The sequence below is a fragment of the Perissodus microlepis genome, chromosome 3 (genome assembly GCF_051167445.1).
Source record: "Perissodus microlepis isolate ML-2025 ecotype Zambia chromosome 3, ASM5116744v1, whole genome shotgun sequence".
NCBI lineage: Eukaryota > Metazoa > Chordata > Actinopteri > Cichliformes > Cichlidae > Perissodus > Perissodus microlepis.
In genome coordinates this window covers 52,538,535-52,555,293 of record NC_140463.1, presented here as the reverse complement: position 1 = coordinate 52,555,293, position 16,759 = coordinate 52,538,535, and the positions used below count along the sequence as shown (strand labels likewise).

General features: G+C 43.0%; 1 protein-coding gene across 19 annotated transcripts in view; it reads right to left on the bottom strand.

Moving 5' to 3' along the window:
• LOC146391933 (ankyrin-2-like) overlaps positions 1-16,759 on the bottom strand; it is a 157,430-nt gene that overhangs the window by 27,472 nt on the left and 113,199 nt on the right. For 14 of the 19 annotated variants that reach the window (XM_084915322.1, XM_084915414.1, XM_084915316.1 and 11 more), the window contains 15 exons: positions 14,230-14,371; positions 12,169-12,256; positions 9,698-9,801; positions 9,443-9,481; positions 8,009-8,233; positions 6,967-7,065; positions 5,373-5,527; positions 5,078-5,289; positions 4,769-4,973; positions 4,589-4,685; positions 4,293-4,521; positions 3,947-4,072; positions 3,702-3,824; positions 287-319; positions 51-72 (listed from right to left, as the gene is read on the bottom strand). In XM_084915322.1, the coding sequence (XP_084771448.1) occupies positions 51-72; positions 287-319; positions 3,702-3,824; positions 3,947-4,072; positions 4,293-4,521; positions 4,589-4,685; positions 4,769-4,973; positions 5,078-5,289; positions 5,373-5,527; positions 6,967-7,065; positions 8,009-8,233; positions 9,443-9,481; positions 9,698-9,801; positions 12,169-12,256; positions 14,230-14,371 (1,899 nt within the window). The remainder of the gene's footprint in view (positions 1-50; positions 73-286; positions 320-3,701; positions 3,825-3,946; positions 4,073-4,292; positions 4,522-4,588; positions 4,686-4,768; positions 4,974-5,077; positions 5,290-5,372; positions 5,528-6,966; positions 7,066-8,008; positions 8,234-9,442; positions 9,482-9,697; positions 9,802-12,168; positions 12,257-14,229; positions 14,372-16,759) is intronic. The other 5 variants (XM_084915348.1, XM_084915422.1, XM_084915297.1 and 2 more) reach the window with 4 other exon arrangements.

Genomic DNA, 16,759 nt, shown 5'->3' with positions numbered 1-16,759 from the left:
ACGTTAGTACAAGTTGCAGAGCAAAGTATGTAAGTAAAAGTCTGTCTTACATTTCTCGAGCAGTCTGTTGGTCTGAAAAAGATCACATGGAAATTACAACAGTTAGGATGTGTTGACCGCTGCACGTGCTAATTATTTTAACTATCACTACACCTATTACTGAGGGAAAGAGCACAGATAAGCTAAGTCACTGCTGAATCACAGTCTAAACTACAGACAGAGGAAAAGACAGATTAGTGGAGCTAATGGGAAGACGAGGGAAGTGAGAAGCGCTGGCTGCTTTTACCTCTTCCTCTTGTTCTTGGTCTGAATCAGACTCCTTTTGGGAACAAGAAGCAGCAAGAAGCAGAACGATGTACAAATAGAAACAAGAGCAGTATTAAGGTCAGACAAAGGGCAAACCAACGGTTACCATAGCAACAAAAACAAGCGGTCAGTGTGGATGTCAGTGAAAGTCAAAGTGGTCTTCAGAGATGGACTAGGTAAATATATTACATGTGTGCTACAGCTGTGGTCAGACATTTACACTGATCATGGGCATGGATGTTATGGTCATTTTGGGCTTTTTCACTGGGGGAAATAATTCTGCAACATAAATCTTTAATTACTTTATTTTGGATTCTTTCTAATCCACACAGGCTCACAGTTATAGATGCATATTTGGTTAAATGTCCCTTACCTTTGACCAAAAGCATCTGCCATAATTCTGTCTCTCCTTGGCACAATTGAGTTCATTTAGCTGGTGTCTGGGATCTGGGGTTTGAACCTCACCAGCTTCTGTCATTGTGGCCAGATAACTCTTTGTCTTGTTTGGCCATAAAACATGTGCAGCTGCGAATTTCAGTCAAGATTACAGGTGTCAGTTTTGGAGCAGGGGGTTTGTTCTTGGTGAGCACCCTCCGAGTCCACGGTGAGCCCTCCCGTCACTGTGGACAGGGACACTGGAACGCCTGAGCTTTGGTGCCTCCTAGATTGTCCCTGATCATTAGATTTCCTGTCATCTGAGTGTCACAGTTTGGGTCTTCTAGCAGATCTGGACAAAGTGGTGATAAATCGAAATAACTTGTGCTTATATACAGTAGTTTGAACTGATGATTATGGGAACTGTAGCTGTTAGAAATGGTGCCAAGAGACCGCCAACGTGCTAATGCAAAATTCTCCTTCAGAGAGTTCCCTGGACTTCCTCATTGCTCTGAGGATCGGTCTGTCCAGTGAGAGCTGTCAAATAAACCCCTTTCATGCTGGAAAAAGAAACTACCAGTTGTGGAGAATTATAACTACCAGAGTTATTACTAGTCTTAGTTTGTCATTTAGCTTAGTGCGAGTTAGTTTGGAGGGCGGGTTTGCGTCTTTGTTCTGTTTGAAAATGTTTCTTTTTTGTTTATTTGTTATTAGTTTCCGTGTTAGTCTTTATTACTTATTATTTTATTTATGACAAACACTAGAGGTAAGATTTATGAAAATCAGGTGTTACAATATAAACACAACCTTTTTAAACCAGTTCCCCGAGAGGCTTGTAGACACCCTGTGTTGTACAGCACCAAATCCTACCGTAAATTAACACAGAATATTTCATGCTGTTTTAGTTAGTTTACCAACTGCAGTTAGTATACAGTTAGTTTTAATTTTGTTAAAGGGCGAGGGGATATTATAACTAAAATCTTTCTTCACGTGTAGTATCTGTTTTAGGCTTAGAGCCTATCATCACTCTGACTGTAGAGCCTTCACTCATATATTTCAGTCTGTATGCACAGTTTAGTCTCTCTGTAGATTAAAGAAAAGCTAAAGTAACCTTCTTATTTAAAGCCATTAAACATGTATTTTGTACCATGAATCCACCTTGGAACAAGAACATAAAATGACCGTGATATTCACGCCCATGATAAGTCCATGCACACTGCTGACCACAGCTGTACATGCAAAAACAAACAAACATTTCACAGGGCTTTAACATGACACCACACACTATCCACAGTGTTAAAGACAGTTACTATTACTGCTTGAGTGCTTAGAAACTTAAGCATAAATATGAAACAATTATACACAAGTCAGTAATTATATTTAGGACATGAAAATAATTTGGATTTCATTTAAGTTGAGGGAGTTGATCAGTGGGACTTTAGTACATAATATGCAACGTTCCCTCTAAGCTGCGCGTGTGCAGTTGTGCACTGCTGGCAGGTCTCTGCACACAGAAAACAATCTCACCTGAAGTTAAAATTAATACTTTAACAATTCTGTTCTGCAGTGTTAGTCAGTGACTGGCTGCTCCCGTATGGGATCAGAACGATGCCACCTTATCCCATAGTCCAGCCAATGATGCGATTCACATTCGTATACGCGCAGCTAATCAACGTCGTTGACAGGCTATGACAGCGTCCTTATGTGCCGACACTGGTGTGTTAGCAAAGCGGCTGATGTGGAGTGAAGCCACGTTAATGACAACGTGTACAACCATTGGAGACGTGAGCAGGACAGACGGAACAACTGACAGGAAAAGTGTGGACTTTATACCAGTTTTTAAATTGTGTTGATCGGCCACGTAAAACCAGAGTTATGATAAAAATATCTGCAATGTTTGGTTTTCTTCATGAACAACCTCTTCGTTGTCAAGCCTGTGAGCAAAAACAAACCCCACCCCCCTCTGCCTTTCCTATTCGTCCAAAAATGTACCATGTCGACCAATCAAAGAATGATATGGCAACATGGCATCTAGTGGTTTAGGAAGAGGGAAGTTTTAGGAGTGATGGTTTTGAGATGTGAGAGATTTGAGACGTTTAGCGTAAATCTTGTGTAGTTAGTGTGTAGTTAGTGTGTAGTTAGTGTGTAGTTAGTGTGTAGTGTAGTCAGTAATTTTGTTGTGTGTGTCAGAACAATGAGGCGACTGCTGAGTGTTACAGGTGTTACAGCAGTGATGCATCTGCTGCTGTCAGGCCTGCAGGTATCAGGCTGTTGTTCTCCTTCATCTCATAGTGGACAGAAATTATTTTTGGAGTGGCACAAATAATTTGTGTGGCATCAGATTTGATGCAGAACAGCTGATTGTTCTGTAAATAGTTTGAAATGTTTATTTAAAAACGCCTTGGCTGCATTTTTATGTAAACAGCTGCAAAAAACTTTGTTGTTTGCATAACTCAGTTACTTTTTTGAAGAAGTAACTATATCATTAATTGCCCAACATTGGTCATTATTTACTGTATTTTGCAGACAGAGTTACAGACTCTCTCCCAGACCACAGACTCATTATACAAGTCAGAGCTTAATAATAAATAAAAATAAATAAATAAAGTTGTGTTTTCAAAATTGGAGTTCAAGTTATTTTTACTTCCAATAGTGTGAACATGCTACAGGACATGAAATAGATTGTTTTTAATTTTCATTGTAAGTGGGCTAAAGCAGTTAATTAAAAGTAGTCTAACTTAAATGCTGTAATTTGATTACTTTAATAAACCATGTAACTTGGATGCTGGCGTGACCACAGTGCTCACGTCTGCTGTTGCTCACAGTGGTCCAAGCGACCGCTCAGGGAGTTTGTGTGTTCAGACACATGAAACATTAGAGGGAACATTGATAATATGTGTTATTGCAACACGGTCTAGAGTTACAAGCAACCAGAGGACATGTTAAACTACTAAAACCAGCACGCAGCTTTTACTCATAAAGACACACGACCGCCAGCAGCATCGGCGCGCCATCCTTACCTTGCAATATGATGGAAGTGTGATGTTGAGATTGCATATAGCATTTTGTGCAAGTGACCTGTAGTTCCTCGGTTCTTTCATAAATGACAAGCGGCCACACGGCTCCTGAGTGTTGTCTCTGATCTGCCAAAGCCAAGCGGGTCAACGTTAGCCAGCTGCTCATTACTAAACCCGATTCCATGTTATACGAAGAACATTGGCTGACACTTGCAGCACTTGCTCAGAAGAAATAAACGATGACTCACTTTGATGAAGAGTGCTAATCGGTTCTCCTTAAAGGCGTAAAAGCTGAAGAGGTGATGTTGGCCGCTTTTCGTGAGGGGAACAAGGTTACCAAAGCAGTCTGCATAGATAGGTTTGCCTTCCAGGACCTAGTAAATGTAACACATGCATACATGATGGAATAATCACGCCTGACATCTTACATGTTTACATCCTTCTTTAGATATTTCTTCTTCTTAGACTAGAGTCAACCACTCAAAGGTTTTTTGATGAATAACTATGTTGACAGGTTTTATTGGGATTTCAGGTCATTCCCTAACTCTTTCTTGTATAACTTGGTGTTAGACTCCCTCCGCTCTCCTTTCTCACCTCTACATCTCGGCTGCGCGCCACCTCGGCGAAGTTCTCCTGCTGTTCCAGCGTTTTATCAATCTTGTCATCAGTCATGCAAAAGCAGCGCAATCGGGCCTCAATCGGGTCGTGGGTCTTGGCGAAGATGACGAACTTGGCCATGTAAGGGACACAGATGATTTCCCGATACACCTGAGTGGAGAAGTTGACCGATTCCTGGACTTGCCGACAGTCTATGAGCCAGAACCTAGAAATCAGAAGAGTGTTAGGAGCGAGCTGGTGTCTGTGGCTGATATTTGGTTCAGCTGGTTTACCTGGCAGACACGTTGGTGGTAAAGGACACACAGTCATTAATAAAAGTTAACGGAGTAGTTCCTGTTATATCCTCCCACTGGGCTGGCGTTGTTCCACCTGCGTGACATGAAATGTTAGAATGTGGAGACGCGTCTCAGCTTAACCCGTTAAGATTTGAACTTTTCTACGGCTTCTCTAACCGGTGATGCTACAAAGCAATCGTAGGGTGGGTGTGTCCCCTCCAAAGCCATTGAGGACGGGGTCGGAGTTGCTCTTGGGAACAGGGATTGTCATGGTGATGGGCTTATGAAATTTTCTCCTGCGGGGCTCCAGAGTGACAATGGGACTGAAGCTGGCCTTATTCCCCAGGATCTTCCTTACGACGTCTATGCTCACTGGCTGGGCCTGCGAGACAAGAGGAAAGCCTGGCTGTGAGGTAACCGTACGCAGACAGCACATGTGCTTTGATCCACCTCTTTTGATTCCATTTAGTAAAGACATCTGTTTACCTGCAGTCCAACCCTGATCCTCTTGGTCAGCGCCCCCTCAGGAAAAACTGCCTGAACTTGTGGTACAACAGTGCTGCTGAGGATGCCTCCTTCAGGACCAATCAGATTGCTGTCTTGCTTGATGCGTGACACCACAGCAAAGTATTGTGGGAAATCTCTAGTGATGATACGGCAAATGCGTTTCCTCTCCAGCTCTTCGGGAGTTTCCAGTTCTGGAGAAGGTGAGACAGAAAAGACGTCATCAGGCCTTTATCGTTTGACGCCGCGGTGTCGTCAGCCCGTATCGGAGACTGACCCTCGTCCATGCCGTTGAGTATCTGGTTGAGCTCCTCTTGAGTGTGTTCGCAGTGATGCTCCTTCCAGCTCTCTCCTGTTTCGCTCCGCAGAATCACCAGCTCCCGCTCCTTCCCTCGGAGGGCAGCGAAGTGAGGGATCTCCACAATGACAGGACTGGAGGGACAAGATACGCTGGGTAAGTCCAAGTAAAACTAAGCGCGTGGTGTGATGGAATATAACAGGTAAGAGTGCATTTGTGCATGAGGTAAGTCTCCTGTTCTTTGACTGTTCATCTTTGTATCTGGATACGAACCCGAATGTACCTTCCACTGACCGCTGCGGCACACCTGCACCAGGGTAAACCTCCGCCTACCTCACTCCTAATTTACAGGTGAAAATAGAGCAACAGGACCGCTGAGTCTTTGATTTTATTTATTTTCTGCTGTGTTTTACTTGCATCTATTTGAAAGACTGAGTGTAAACACTCAAAAAATAATTATTTTATGTGCTGGAATGTGCAGAAAATAGGTTTAAATGTTAAACAAATTTCTTCCAGCCAGAGAATGTTGCATATAATTAAATTTTTGCTTGATGCATAAAGTTAAAAGATTAAAACTAATAAAACAAGTTTTAAAAAGAGACTTTTCCATTTGATTACATTTTGTATGATGGATCATGCAGAAAAAGTAGAATTGGGCTGAAAGATCTATCACTTTATCACCTATTCAGGTTGTAAATCGTGTTTTTAAAAAGTAACTAAGTAACTAAGTAATTAATTACTCTTGAAAATAAGTAATCAGTAAAGTAACGGGATTACTTTTTTGGGGAAGTAATCAGTAATTAGTTACTGATTACTTTTTTCAAGTAACTTGACCAACACTGGTTGACACGTGGTGATAAAGAGCATCTCAGATAAACATGTAGAGCTGTGCTGGATAAAAGCATCTGCACCAGCAAATCTTAGGTGGATTCACTTCAATCACAACATTCAAGTTGATTTATGATCAGTGTATCGTCCATTTTTAATAGTTAGAAAACGTCTCTCTGACACTTACCTGATGAGCACAATCACAAACTAGTTACAACGTATATCTACAAGAAGCGTCCTGCAGGCCAACATCGGGACAAACACATATTTCTATGTGATATTTATATGGTTACCTGGCCTGACAGTATTTGTTTGTTTTTCACTCTAAATACTCTTGATGTTTTTACTTTGACCACTCTGACAAAAGGCAGAAACACATCAATTTAAAATATGGTGAAAAGGCCAAATATTGCCTGGTGATTTTTTATAAACTCTAAATAAAAACCATACAGAGCTGATCACTGAAGCGTGCACTCAGATTCTCCTGCTTCCCTTCGACTTACAGGCCACACAACCATTTAAATTTCACACATAAGTGAGAGACAAATCTTCCCCCGAGAATGAGAAGAAAGAAAAGGGAAACGGCAAAGCAGGAAGGAGAGAAGTGACAAGCAGTGGCTGGAAGCATGGACACTAAATGAAGTGGATTATGCAGCATTAGCACAAACACGACAGCACAGTAACAAAGAAACTGGCATCCATGGATTGTTTCATATGCAAAACCACAGACTGGTTTCCACCCTACCCAAGAAATCTGGTCCCCGGTGGACCAAGCTGGAGGATTCGGGTAACCAAACTCTCTCCCTCATTTAGAGGTGGGGGGGCACTGGGGAGGTGGAGTTTACTGTGTGATTGACCGAGCGTCCGTATGCAGCAGTGAGGAAGAAAGAGCACACACAATGTTTGGGTTGAGCGCCGATTTTCTCTTAGCTGCACAGTTAGGACGTCCAATAGAGCATCACGAAGAAATGACAAATAAAAACATACAACATTTACCCCAAAGCTGCGCTTATATTTATACTCAAGTCGTTCTTTTCATAATAAAGAAGACTGACTTTGTAGTTCTTTACATTTCCATAACACACACTGTGTTGGTCACTGAAGAAGTCCTCTGATAAAGCAAGTTTGAATCTGTTACACTATTATTCTGTATTTTTATTCAAATTAAATCTGTTTATTTGAAATGAGCTCATCATTGTGGCCGTGTGGGGCTAGTTTCACTGCAGAGCTGCAGAAACATTTCACCACACAGCAAAACTGTCATGTCTGCAGCAAATCTGTAACTGTGATCATCTCAAACGTTACCAGCAGAGGGCAGAGTTTCAGTCCACATATCAAACCAATCATGGTGCGAGACACTGCAGCTGGAGTTAATAAGAAAAGCTGTTTCATCAAGTGTTAGGGAGACAGGTTAGAAAGAGTCGCGCTGCAGCTGTTATGAAAGTAAACAGGCCATGCTGGCAGACCGCTGGCACTGGGAGGAAGCGAGAGCAAATACAGAGACAGTCTGAGTCAGGCAGAGGCTGGGAAATTAATCTGAAAGAAAAGGGGCAGCACTTTGTAACCTTTGCATTTATAAGGGATACAAATTAATAACAGGATAGATGTTCAAAGAAAAGAAGCACTTTCCGTCCTGCCTGGAAACTTATTGCCATAAAATATTCAAAGCTACTAGCAAATAATATTATATCATGTGTATGTGTAAGGCGCCTCGAGGCAACTGTTGTTGGCATTTGGTGCTATATAATTAACTGTTAACCTCCATACAATCATTAGTCCTGTCTTACCCAAGGAACTGGGCTCCAGAGGGTCCCACCTCAATGAGCCTGCTGGCCAGACCCTCCCCCTCAACCATCGGGGGCATGGTGGCCAGACGGTGCCTCTTCACCAGTCGGCACGTCACTCTCGTCGGGGCGCTGCACTTCCTCGGCGGGATGATGATGCGGAGGCCATTGTGTCGACAGCCGCGCATGGCTCCGCCCCTGGCGTCTACCATGAAGCTGACCAGGAAGCTGAGAGGAAGCAGGAGATACATGCACGAATGAGACGTACGCCAATATTATCCAGTTCAGTCTGAGTCAGCTCCATTAAGTGGTGAGAAAGCAGACAGCAAAGCTTTGTTTGGTTTGAACAGTTTGTAAGATGCACACTTACACGAAGGACCACAGCTGTTTACTTGCTCGAGTTTTTGAACACAAGCAACAGTTAAGTCGTTAACTACGTATCTCAAAATCAAGAAGGCCCCGTTAAGACTCAAGAAAGCACGAGATATGAGGACTAAGGAAGATCCTGTCGGCTTGTTGGCCTGGGACACTTTTGTTCATCAAACTTTCCTTCACTAAAGAAGCAAACACACTTTCTTCATGAACTATATTTATTTATGGGTTTTTTAAGTGAGCTTATTTATCTTAGACCGTGTAGCAACAATAGCACAACTATAGCATAGTCTTAACTTTAGTGAACTGATTCAGCGAGGTCAGTAATAGTAAACTTAAGCTAGCTCACATCACGTAGCATTAGCCAATCCATGCTCGTGGAAACAGCAGACCAGAACAATGCATTTTCTTTATTATGTTTAATCTTCAAATAGAGATGTTACAAAAAAAGGATAGCTAGACTTTAACATAGACTACTTATTACCACGGACAACTCTATGATTGTAGCATGGCAGCTAACGCACGCTCAACCTTTGGTTTCTGTTTTCTCAACACTGAATGGACGAGGGCTGCTCTGCATTCAGGTTTGACCTTCGCTCTCCATGCACAGTGACAAGTATGCGTATGGATCACACATCCCAGCGGGGTAAAGACCGACTGTGATGAAATGACGATATGACACTAAAGACAGTTCTGGCTCAGCTTCAGCCAAACAAACAACCAGGTTAGAAAACCCAACGACAGACTTGAAAACAGCTGTTAAATTAATGTTAGAAGACGAGATTAGAGTAAACTGTAAGTTTATTCTAATAGTCTCCATGCCACGTGGCATGTTAGTAGAAATGCACAGTTCACGAGACACTGAATGAAGTCGACAAACATGTCCTCAACCTTCAACCTTATCTAAATATTAATTTACGTTCAGGCTGAGAATACAGGAATATACACGAGATGTTGTCTGTCGAGGACGGTGCAACACATACACCTCTCCATAGGGAGAGCACACTGAGCGGAGAAGGACAGTGATGAAGGGGAATGAGGTGCAACCAAGGTGCAGAAGGTCACCTGCTGTGGTCTCCATGATCATGGCACGGAGAGGAGTGGCTAAAACAACAACCACAACAGACAGAGAGGAATCACAAGTCAGGCAGAAGAAATCAGAGAGGGAGAAATCCCAGCAAGTGTAAAAAACCAGAAGAAGGAAAAGAACAGGGCTCAGCAGGATTTGCATCTACGAAGATCCACAGAAAACAGTTTATTCACAGAACTCTGGCAGTGTTAATGCTGTTTACGACTTTCCTTCAGTGCTGCTGTGCTTACCCTGAATGGACAGGGCTGGAGGACAAAGCCACGTTGTCCAGGTTCTCTGTGCCCCAGCTCAACCGGTACGAATCCCTCTCAGTCTCCCTGGCAAGGGATGAAACCTGGAATGAAACAAACTTCTGATCAGACACCAGTCATCTAGGGCCTTGAGAAGATCATGGGATACACTTGCTCCTGAATTTGACAGAAATATAATCCCCATACAAAACAGCAGAACCGTGGGTGGAGGAGTGGGTCGGGTGGGGTTGCAGCCCTTCTAAGGCTGAATCCTGAGAGCTCAGATGTGTTAAGTCTGACAAACAGAAATCAGGCTCCCTCAGCCCTTCATTGATCCATCCTCGTCTTTATCGTACTCACATATAAACAGTTTAGGCTGCGTTCACACTGCAGGCGAAAGCGCATCAAATCCGATTTTCTGACCCTGTGTGACCCATCTATCCGATCATGGTGTGACAGCGTGAACGGCACAAATCCGATATTTTCAAATCCGATCTGGGTCACTTTCGTATGTGGTGCTGAATCCGATACATATCTGATGTTTTAGAAAGCGACCGCTGTGTGAATGGTCATGTCGCATTAAATCCGTCTTTTACGTCACTGACACAAGACAGACGCCGATTATCAGCGCCCGAGAAGACATCGCGAACGCTTCCTGTCCATCCAGTGAAACTGCTGGGAAGACAACGTTGGAGAAACGTGAACATTTTATTTGTACTGTATAATCTGCAGCTATCCTTTGAAGCACCGCTCCTCTAAAACAGCAGTAAGGATCATTAGGTTATTTACATTATTATGTGAATAACAAAATAACTTAAAGCAAAAATTGGGAAACGTGAAGTCTGAAGTCTTTATATTAAGGCCATCAGTCAAACAACACTGTTGGTCTGGGTCTAAACAGAGCCGTTGTGTGTGACGTCTTCTTTTGCGCATGCGGCCGCTGTGAGCGTTCACACTAGAGCGCGTTTGCTGTCGCATTTTATTTGTAGTGTGAACGAGCAGACAAAAAAATCGGATTTGATCAAAAAATCGGAATTGAGCATTAAGACCTGCAGAGTGAACGTAGCCTTAGATTCACCAGTGAACCTAACCCCACTAACTGCATGTCTTTGGAGTGTGGGAGGAAGCCAGAGTACCTGAGAGAACCCAGGAAGACACAAGAGGAGCATGCAAACTCCACACAGAAAGGGTCAGATGGTTGCTGCAAGGCAACACCGCCTCCAGGCTGGATAAATGGACTGGTGCTTACACAGAACTCCTCTGCTCTAACTCTAATTCATCCAGGTGCTAAACATCCTCACAGATTGATGTGCAGACTAAAGAAGCTGAGAATCTGGACTGTATCTGTACTGTGGTTAACAGTACAGTCCACAGCCACAGCCTGAACGTCACTCGAGTGTCATACTTCCTAACCTTTAGGTTAACATCGTCCCACGGCATCGTTTTAAAAGTGCACAGAATAATTTACTACACTTTTTACACGTATACCACCTACTAACCACATCAAGGACGCTTGGGTTAAGGACTTGGAAGTAGACATATCGGACGCTTTGTGGGCCAATGGGTTGAAGAAGATTAAAGAACGCTCTGTTACTGCCAGACTACAACTTATACAGTTCAAGGTCCTTCATCGTCTGCATTTTTCTAAAATTCAATTCAATTCAATTTTATTTATATAGCGCCAAATCACAACAAAAGTCGCCTCAAAGCTATGCAGCATTTTTCGTCTTTGCGTGACAGATGCAAAGCAATGGAGGGAACCCTTGGTCACCTTTTCTGGTCCTGCCCTACACTCGGGAGTTTCTGGGCAGAGATATTTAATATATATTTATGACTTAAAATTAGAGCCGGATGGTGTACTTGCAGTGCTAGGCTCCCTAACCTCATTGGCACTCAGACGTCCTCTTCAGAAAGCCTTAATGTTTGGCATGATTGTAGCTAGAAGACTTATTCTTAGAGCCTGGAAATCACCATCTCCTCCATTGTTCGGGGTTTGGCTACGTGAGATGATTGCTTGTTTGTGTATTGAAGAGGTTCGTTATCGTTTGGCTGACACCCATTTTAAGTTTGTCGAAATCTGGGGCCCTTTTCTCGATCATATTAATGGGAATTTAACATAAACTTTAACCCATCTGACTGCACTTTGTGTTTGTGTGAAACCCTGATTCCTTCCTGGACTTGTTTCCCACATCTTCTGGACTTGGTGAACTCTGATTGCCCTGTCTAACCTCACACAGAAGATCATCTTCTTTGGACGCTGGTGTTTCTTTGGAACTTTTGATTTGTACTGGCTAACTGGTGTATTTTTTTATTTTTATTTTTTTCCTTTTCTTTCCTGTTTTCCTGTTTGTGTTTTTGTTGTTGTGTGTTTGTGTTTGGTTTGACGTTATGTAACTTTGAACTTAAAATCTTATAAATAAACATTAAAAAAAATGCACAGAATTAGTGATCTGTGTGATGATGCGGCGTACCTGGTGACTGGTGAGCATCTCCTCCATCATGCCTTCGTGTTTAGAAGAGTAGTAGCTGTGGTGAGTGGGCGTGAAGGACCTGTCTGAACTGAAGCACACAGGAAAAACACAAGCATGAAACCTGTGAAGCTCACGATGTCAACCCAGCACGGCAGGACATTCATAATCTTTAAAGTTCTGTTCTGGTCGGGATCAATGTCCAGTAATTAGGTGGTGAACAGCGTGTTCAAATGCTAAAACTGTACCTAAAGTGTTGGTTTAACAGCAGCGCTGCTAGACACACAAACGCAGCAGCCAAAGCAAAAGCATCTGATCTGTTTATTACAAACGTCTGGAAGGCCGAGCCAAGCTCAGGGAGCGCAAACACCATGTGTGCATGTCAGCACGTTCCTAATTTTCCAGGGTTCCACCGCTCCAAGATTCCTGTGGTCGTTACGGACATGAGATTCTGGTTTACCAGTGTAGTCACCAGTGCTCTCCCAGCTTTATAAAGCACCAACGGGAATATAAAGCTCTTCATCTGCTTAAAGCGACCTGGGTTTGAGCTGTGGGTCCAAAGCTGCAGCAGAGTTACTCTCTATTATCAGTTCTGCTTTTGATAGAGTAGATCACAGCCTTCATCTCTAGACTGGAACAACATGTTGGAATAAAAGGATTGTTGTGGAATGGTTTAAATCCTACTTATCTAATCGAACCCCAAAGATCCCCAAAGACTTTTCTGTGGGGTCCCCCAGGGCTCTATCCTTTTTTCAATCGACATGCTTCCGATGGGCTCAATTTAAAAAAATATGACATCTCGTTCCATTGCTACACAGATGACTCTCAGATTTACGTTCCCCTGAGATGAAAATCTGTGAATCCTCTGAAGGGTCTGTTTGATTGTCTGGAAGACGTTAAGGCGTTGATGGCGCTAAATCTTCTCATTGTTTTCAGTGCTTGTGACCATCTTCACCTCAGCCCTCTCGAGATCTATAAAAAGTCCTCTGCAAGAAATTTAGGAGTGATCTTTGACAAACAGATAAATAACGTAATCAAGACTGGCTTCTTTCATCTCCGCCTCCTTGCAAAAGTTAAGCCTTTTCTCTGTTTCAGAGATTTTGAGAAAGCGATCCATGCCTTCATCTCGTCTCGACTTCCGTAATAGCCTCTACTCTGGTATTACCGCTACATTAATTGGCCGACTGCAGCTAGTCCAAAACGCTGCAGCACGGCTCCTAACTGGGATCACATATCTGCCATACTTGCTTCAATACACTGGCTGCCAGTCAGCTTTTGAATTCATTTTAACATTTTAACACTTGTTTTTAAGACGTTACATGTATATCTTCCTGATTTCCTAACCCGGTATTCTCCCCCAAGATCCCAAGTCCCAAGGTCGAGGTTGAAACACAGAGACCGGGCATTTGCCATGACTGCTCCTAAGTTATGGAGCTCATTGCTCCTGCATGTCAGGACCTCTCCAACACTGGAGACTGTCAAACCCGTCTAAACACCACTTTTAGTCTCTGGCTTTTAAGTCAAGATGAGTCTGTTTCTATTGTTCTTTCCATGATTCTATTTTCTCTTAATCTATATTCTGTTTTATTTGGTATGACCGTGTTATTATGCAGTACTCTGGTCAACAACTGTTGTTTTTGAAAGTGCTATATAAATGAATAAACTTGAAACTTGGTGCTGAAGACTTAAAAGTCCAGATACGTGGATGGAGTCAGCACATACCTTTGCATTCGATTATGTAGATATGAAAAGGCAGACCGTGAAGTGTGAAGAGGAGAGGTTGCAAACAGACACAAAACATACAGGCAGTTAGCTGTTTGTGCATACACTGAATGGGACGGAGCCAATGTGAGTAAAAAGGGTGGGAAGGGAAGAAATGCACAAGTAGGTTACATAAAATGTCATAAAAGGAAAAAGAGTGTGTTATTAAAACAGCTGTGTGAGCTGCAGCTTGTAAAGCTGTATAGAGAACATATGGAAGAACTGTGCATGAATCATTTCATCCAGAAATATGTTTCACAGCGAGTTTGTCTCTGTGTTTAGCTTTTGCAGAGTTTGATGCACCTGTCGGTTCGTCCTCCCTCCAGGCTGAAGCGCAGGTAGTTCATCCCATCCAGGTACTGTCCTGGCAGGGAGTCATCTCCCAGCTCCCGCAGATCCTCAGGCCTCAGATACTCCCCTCCGTCGCCTGTCATCGTGTCGTCACCTTAAGAAGCAGAGAAATGAAACTATCAATGAAAAACACACAACTATAACCAACCACTGATGAGAAAACACAGTGACGCACCTTCATGTTGGGATATTGTTAGAAATATTTTGGACACAAGTCAACAAATCTGTAATTGTGCTTGTTTTGGTTTTGATGTTCGCAGGTGGAAACATCACAGCCAGTTACTTTACAAACAGGACATTTGAACATCTGGCTGAAAGTGGAAAACAGACATTGATGTGGCTCATGAACAATAAACACAGGGCTGCTGCGTCTGCCTGTACAGGAAATCTCAACGCGTCGTCAGTTTTGTGTCTCTAGTTAAGAAAACCTTTCACAGTTTAGTGGCTGCAAAATCCTGACGTGCACTTCACAGCTTCTCGCTACAGCATCTCTATATTCGACTGTATTCTCATGCTTTGATTAAGGACTGTGCAAAGCCACTGTAAGGCTTATGTTAACTGCATAACAGTGATTTAGCACTATTACTGTTCCACTACTGCACAGCAGGGCTCAGCATCGCTGTTGGCTGCAGGACGCCTGCCTCAAAATGTTCAGCATGACTGCGTGCAGGCGATTAGTGGAGTCAACCCTCTGACTGTGTTCATGTATTATAACAGACTGAGCATATTTCACCTATGTGCACATTCACAAAGCGCTTTATTTTTACGTTTCGCTGTTTCTGAGCTGCCAGGCTCACTGAAATGCTGAAGCCTCGGGAGCAATCTGGGGTCCAGCGGGTTCACCGAGCACACGATAACAGCTGGAGGAGCCGGGAATCGAACCACTGATGTTCCCGTTAGTAGTGAGCTACAGCTGTGCAGCGTTACTGTCATACAGTTTTTAATTCATACATTTAGAATAACTCTGGTTTGCAAATTGGTGCATAAAAGGACAAATCAATAATATTATTATTTTTAATAAGCAACATCTTTCCAAATTCATGCAAGCTACTGGCTAACATTATCCAAGTGTTAACATAGCTGAATCTTTTTGTTGACATGTTGGCATGGAACAACAGTCTCTCACTCTCTCCACGTTCTCCGTAGTCACAACTGCCAGAGCAGTGTCAGCTAATGTTGGAGCAGCTAATGTTGGAGCAGCTAATGTTGGAGCAGCTAATGTTGGAGCAGCTAATGTTGGAGCAGCTAATGTTGGAGCAGCTAATGTTGGAGCAGCTATGGCAGAAAGCTGCATGCTAGGCCAGCAGAACAAGTGAGAAACTGCAGTGAGACAGAGACGCTCTACCTGCAGAAGATGCAAGAAAATAAACGTGATTCAGTGACTTTTCAGCATATTTCCTTTAAGATGAAGATGAATTAAGAAAATCTGACGTTTCCTTAATTCATTCCCTCAAATTATGTGATGAGAAAGACATTGTCAAGCGATTGTCAAATACAAAACGCTTTTATTCTGCTTTTATCCTGCAGAATAAATATGTTCAGAACACAACCTGTCACGGCCCGCGAGGGCAGACCGTGTGGAGTGTTTGGTGGACCCGGGTGCGGACACAGACGCTGGAGGCAAAACTTGTCCTAAGCTCAAAGCGAGCCTTTAATCAGGGCTGACACAGAAGGCAAAACAACAAACCATAAACTATGGGAATGACAAAACTAAAAACCTAAACTGGGAGTAACTAAGGCTATGAACGAAGACCAGGACTGAACTATGACGAAGTACTGCGGACAGACTATGAACACGACATGAGAAACTGTGAACGAGATCTCGGTACTGGCACATGAAGGTGCAGGGAAACATGACTGGAGAAAGTGACTATGAACATGTCCAATACCGAATCTTGCAGACTCGAATCATGACGTGCAGCTAGAAATAACAGGGTGCATGAACAGATGACGCGACACTGACACGAAGACACACCGGGCTAAAATACACTGAGGAAGTCATCAAGGAATTAGAGACAGAAGGGGAACACAGCTGGGAGGAATAAGACCTAATGAGACGGGGGGAACACAGCTAGAAACACTGACATAAGACAGGAACATGAACCTTCAGAGTAAAACAGGAAACAAGACCCCACTAAACAAAAACGCAGACACGACACAGAGACAGACTAGACACTGAACTAAACCTGCAATAAACATGAGAACACAAACCCTACGAACTAATCCCTGAACAAGAATAACTGAAACATAGATTCATAATCATCAGCATCATAATAAGGAAAGAATCCAAAATGCAAAAACACACCAAAACACAACTCAAAATACTGGGTCAAGCTGACCCAGAACGGTGACACAAGCAGGCACAGCAGCAGGAGACTGAATTAAGGGCTTAAAGAACAGTTAAAGCTTTGAATGTGACTCAGCTGTACTGATGCTGATCCCACTCTCATGTGTACACTGTGTACGTAGCTACAGCTGAACG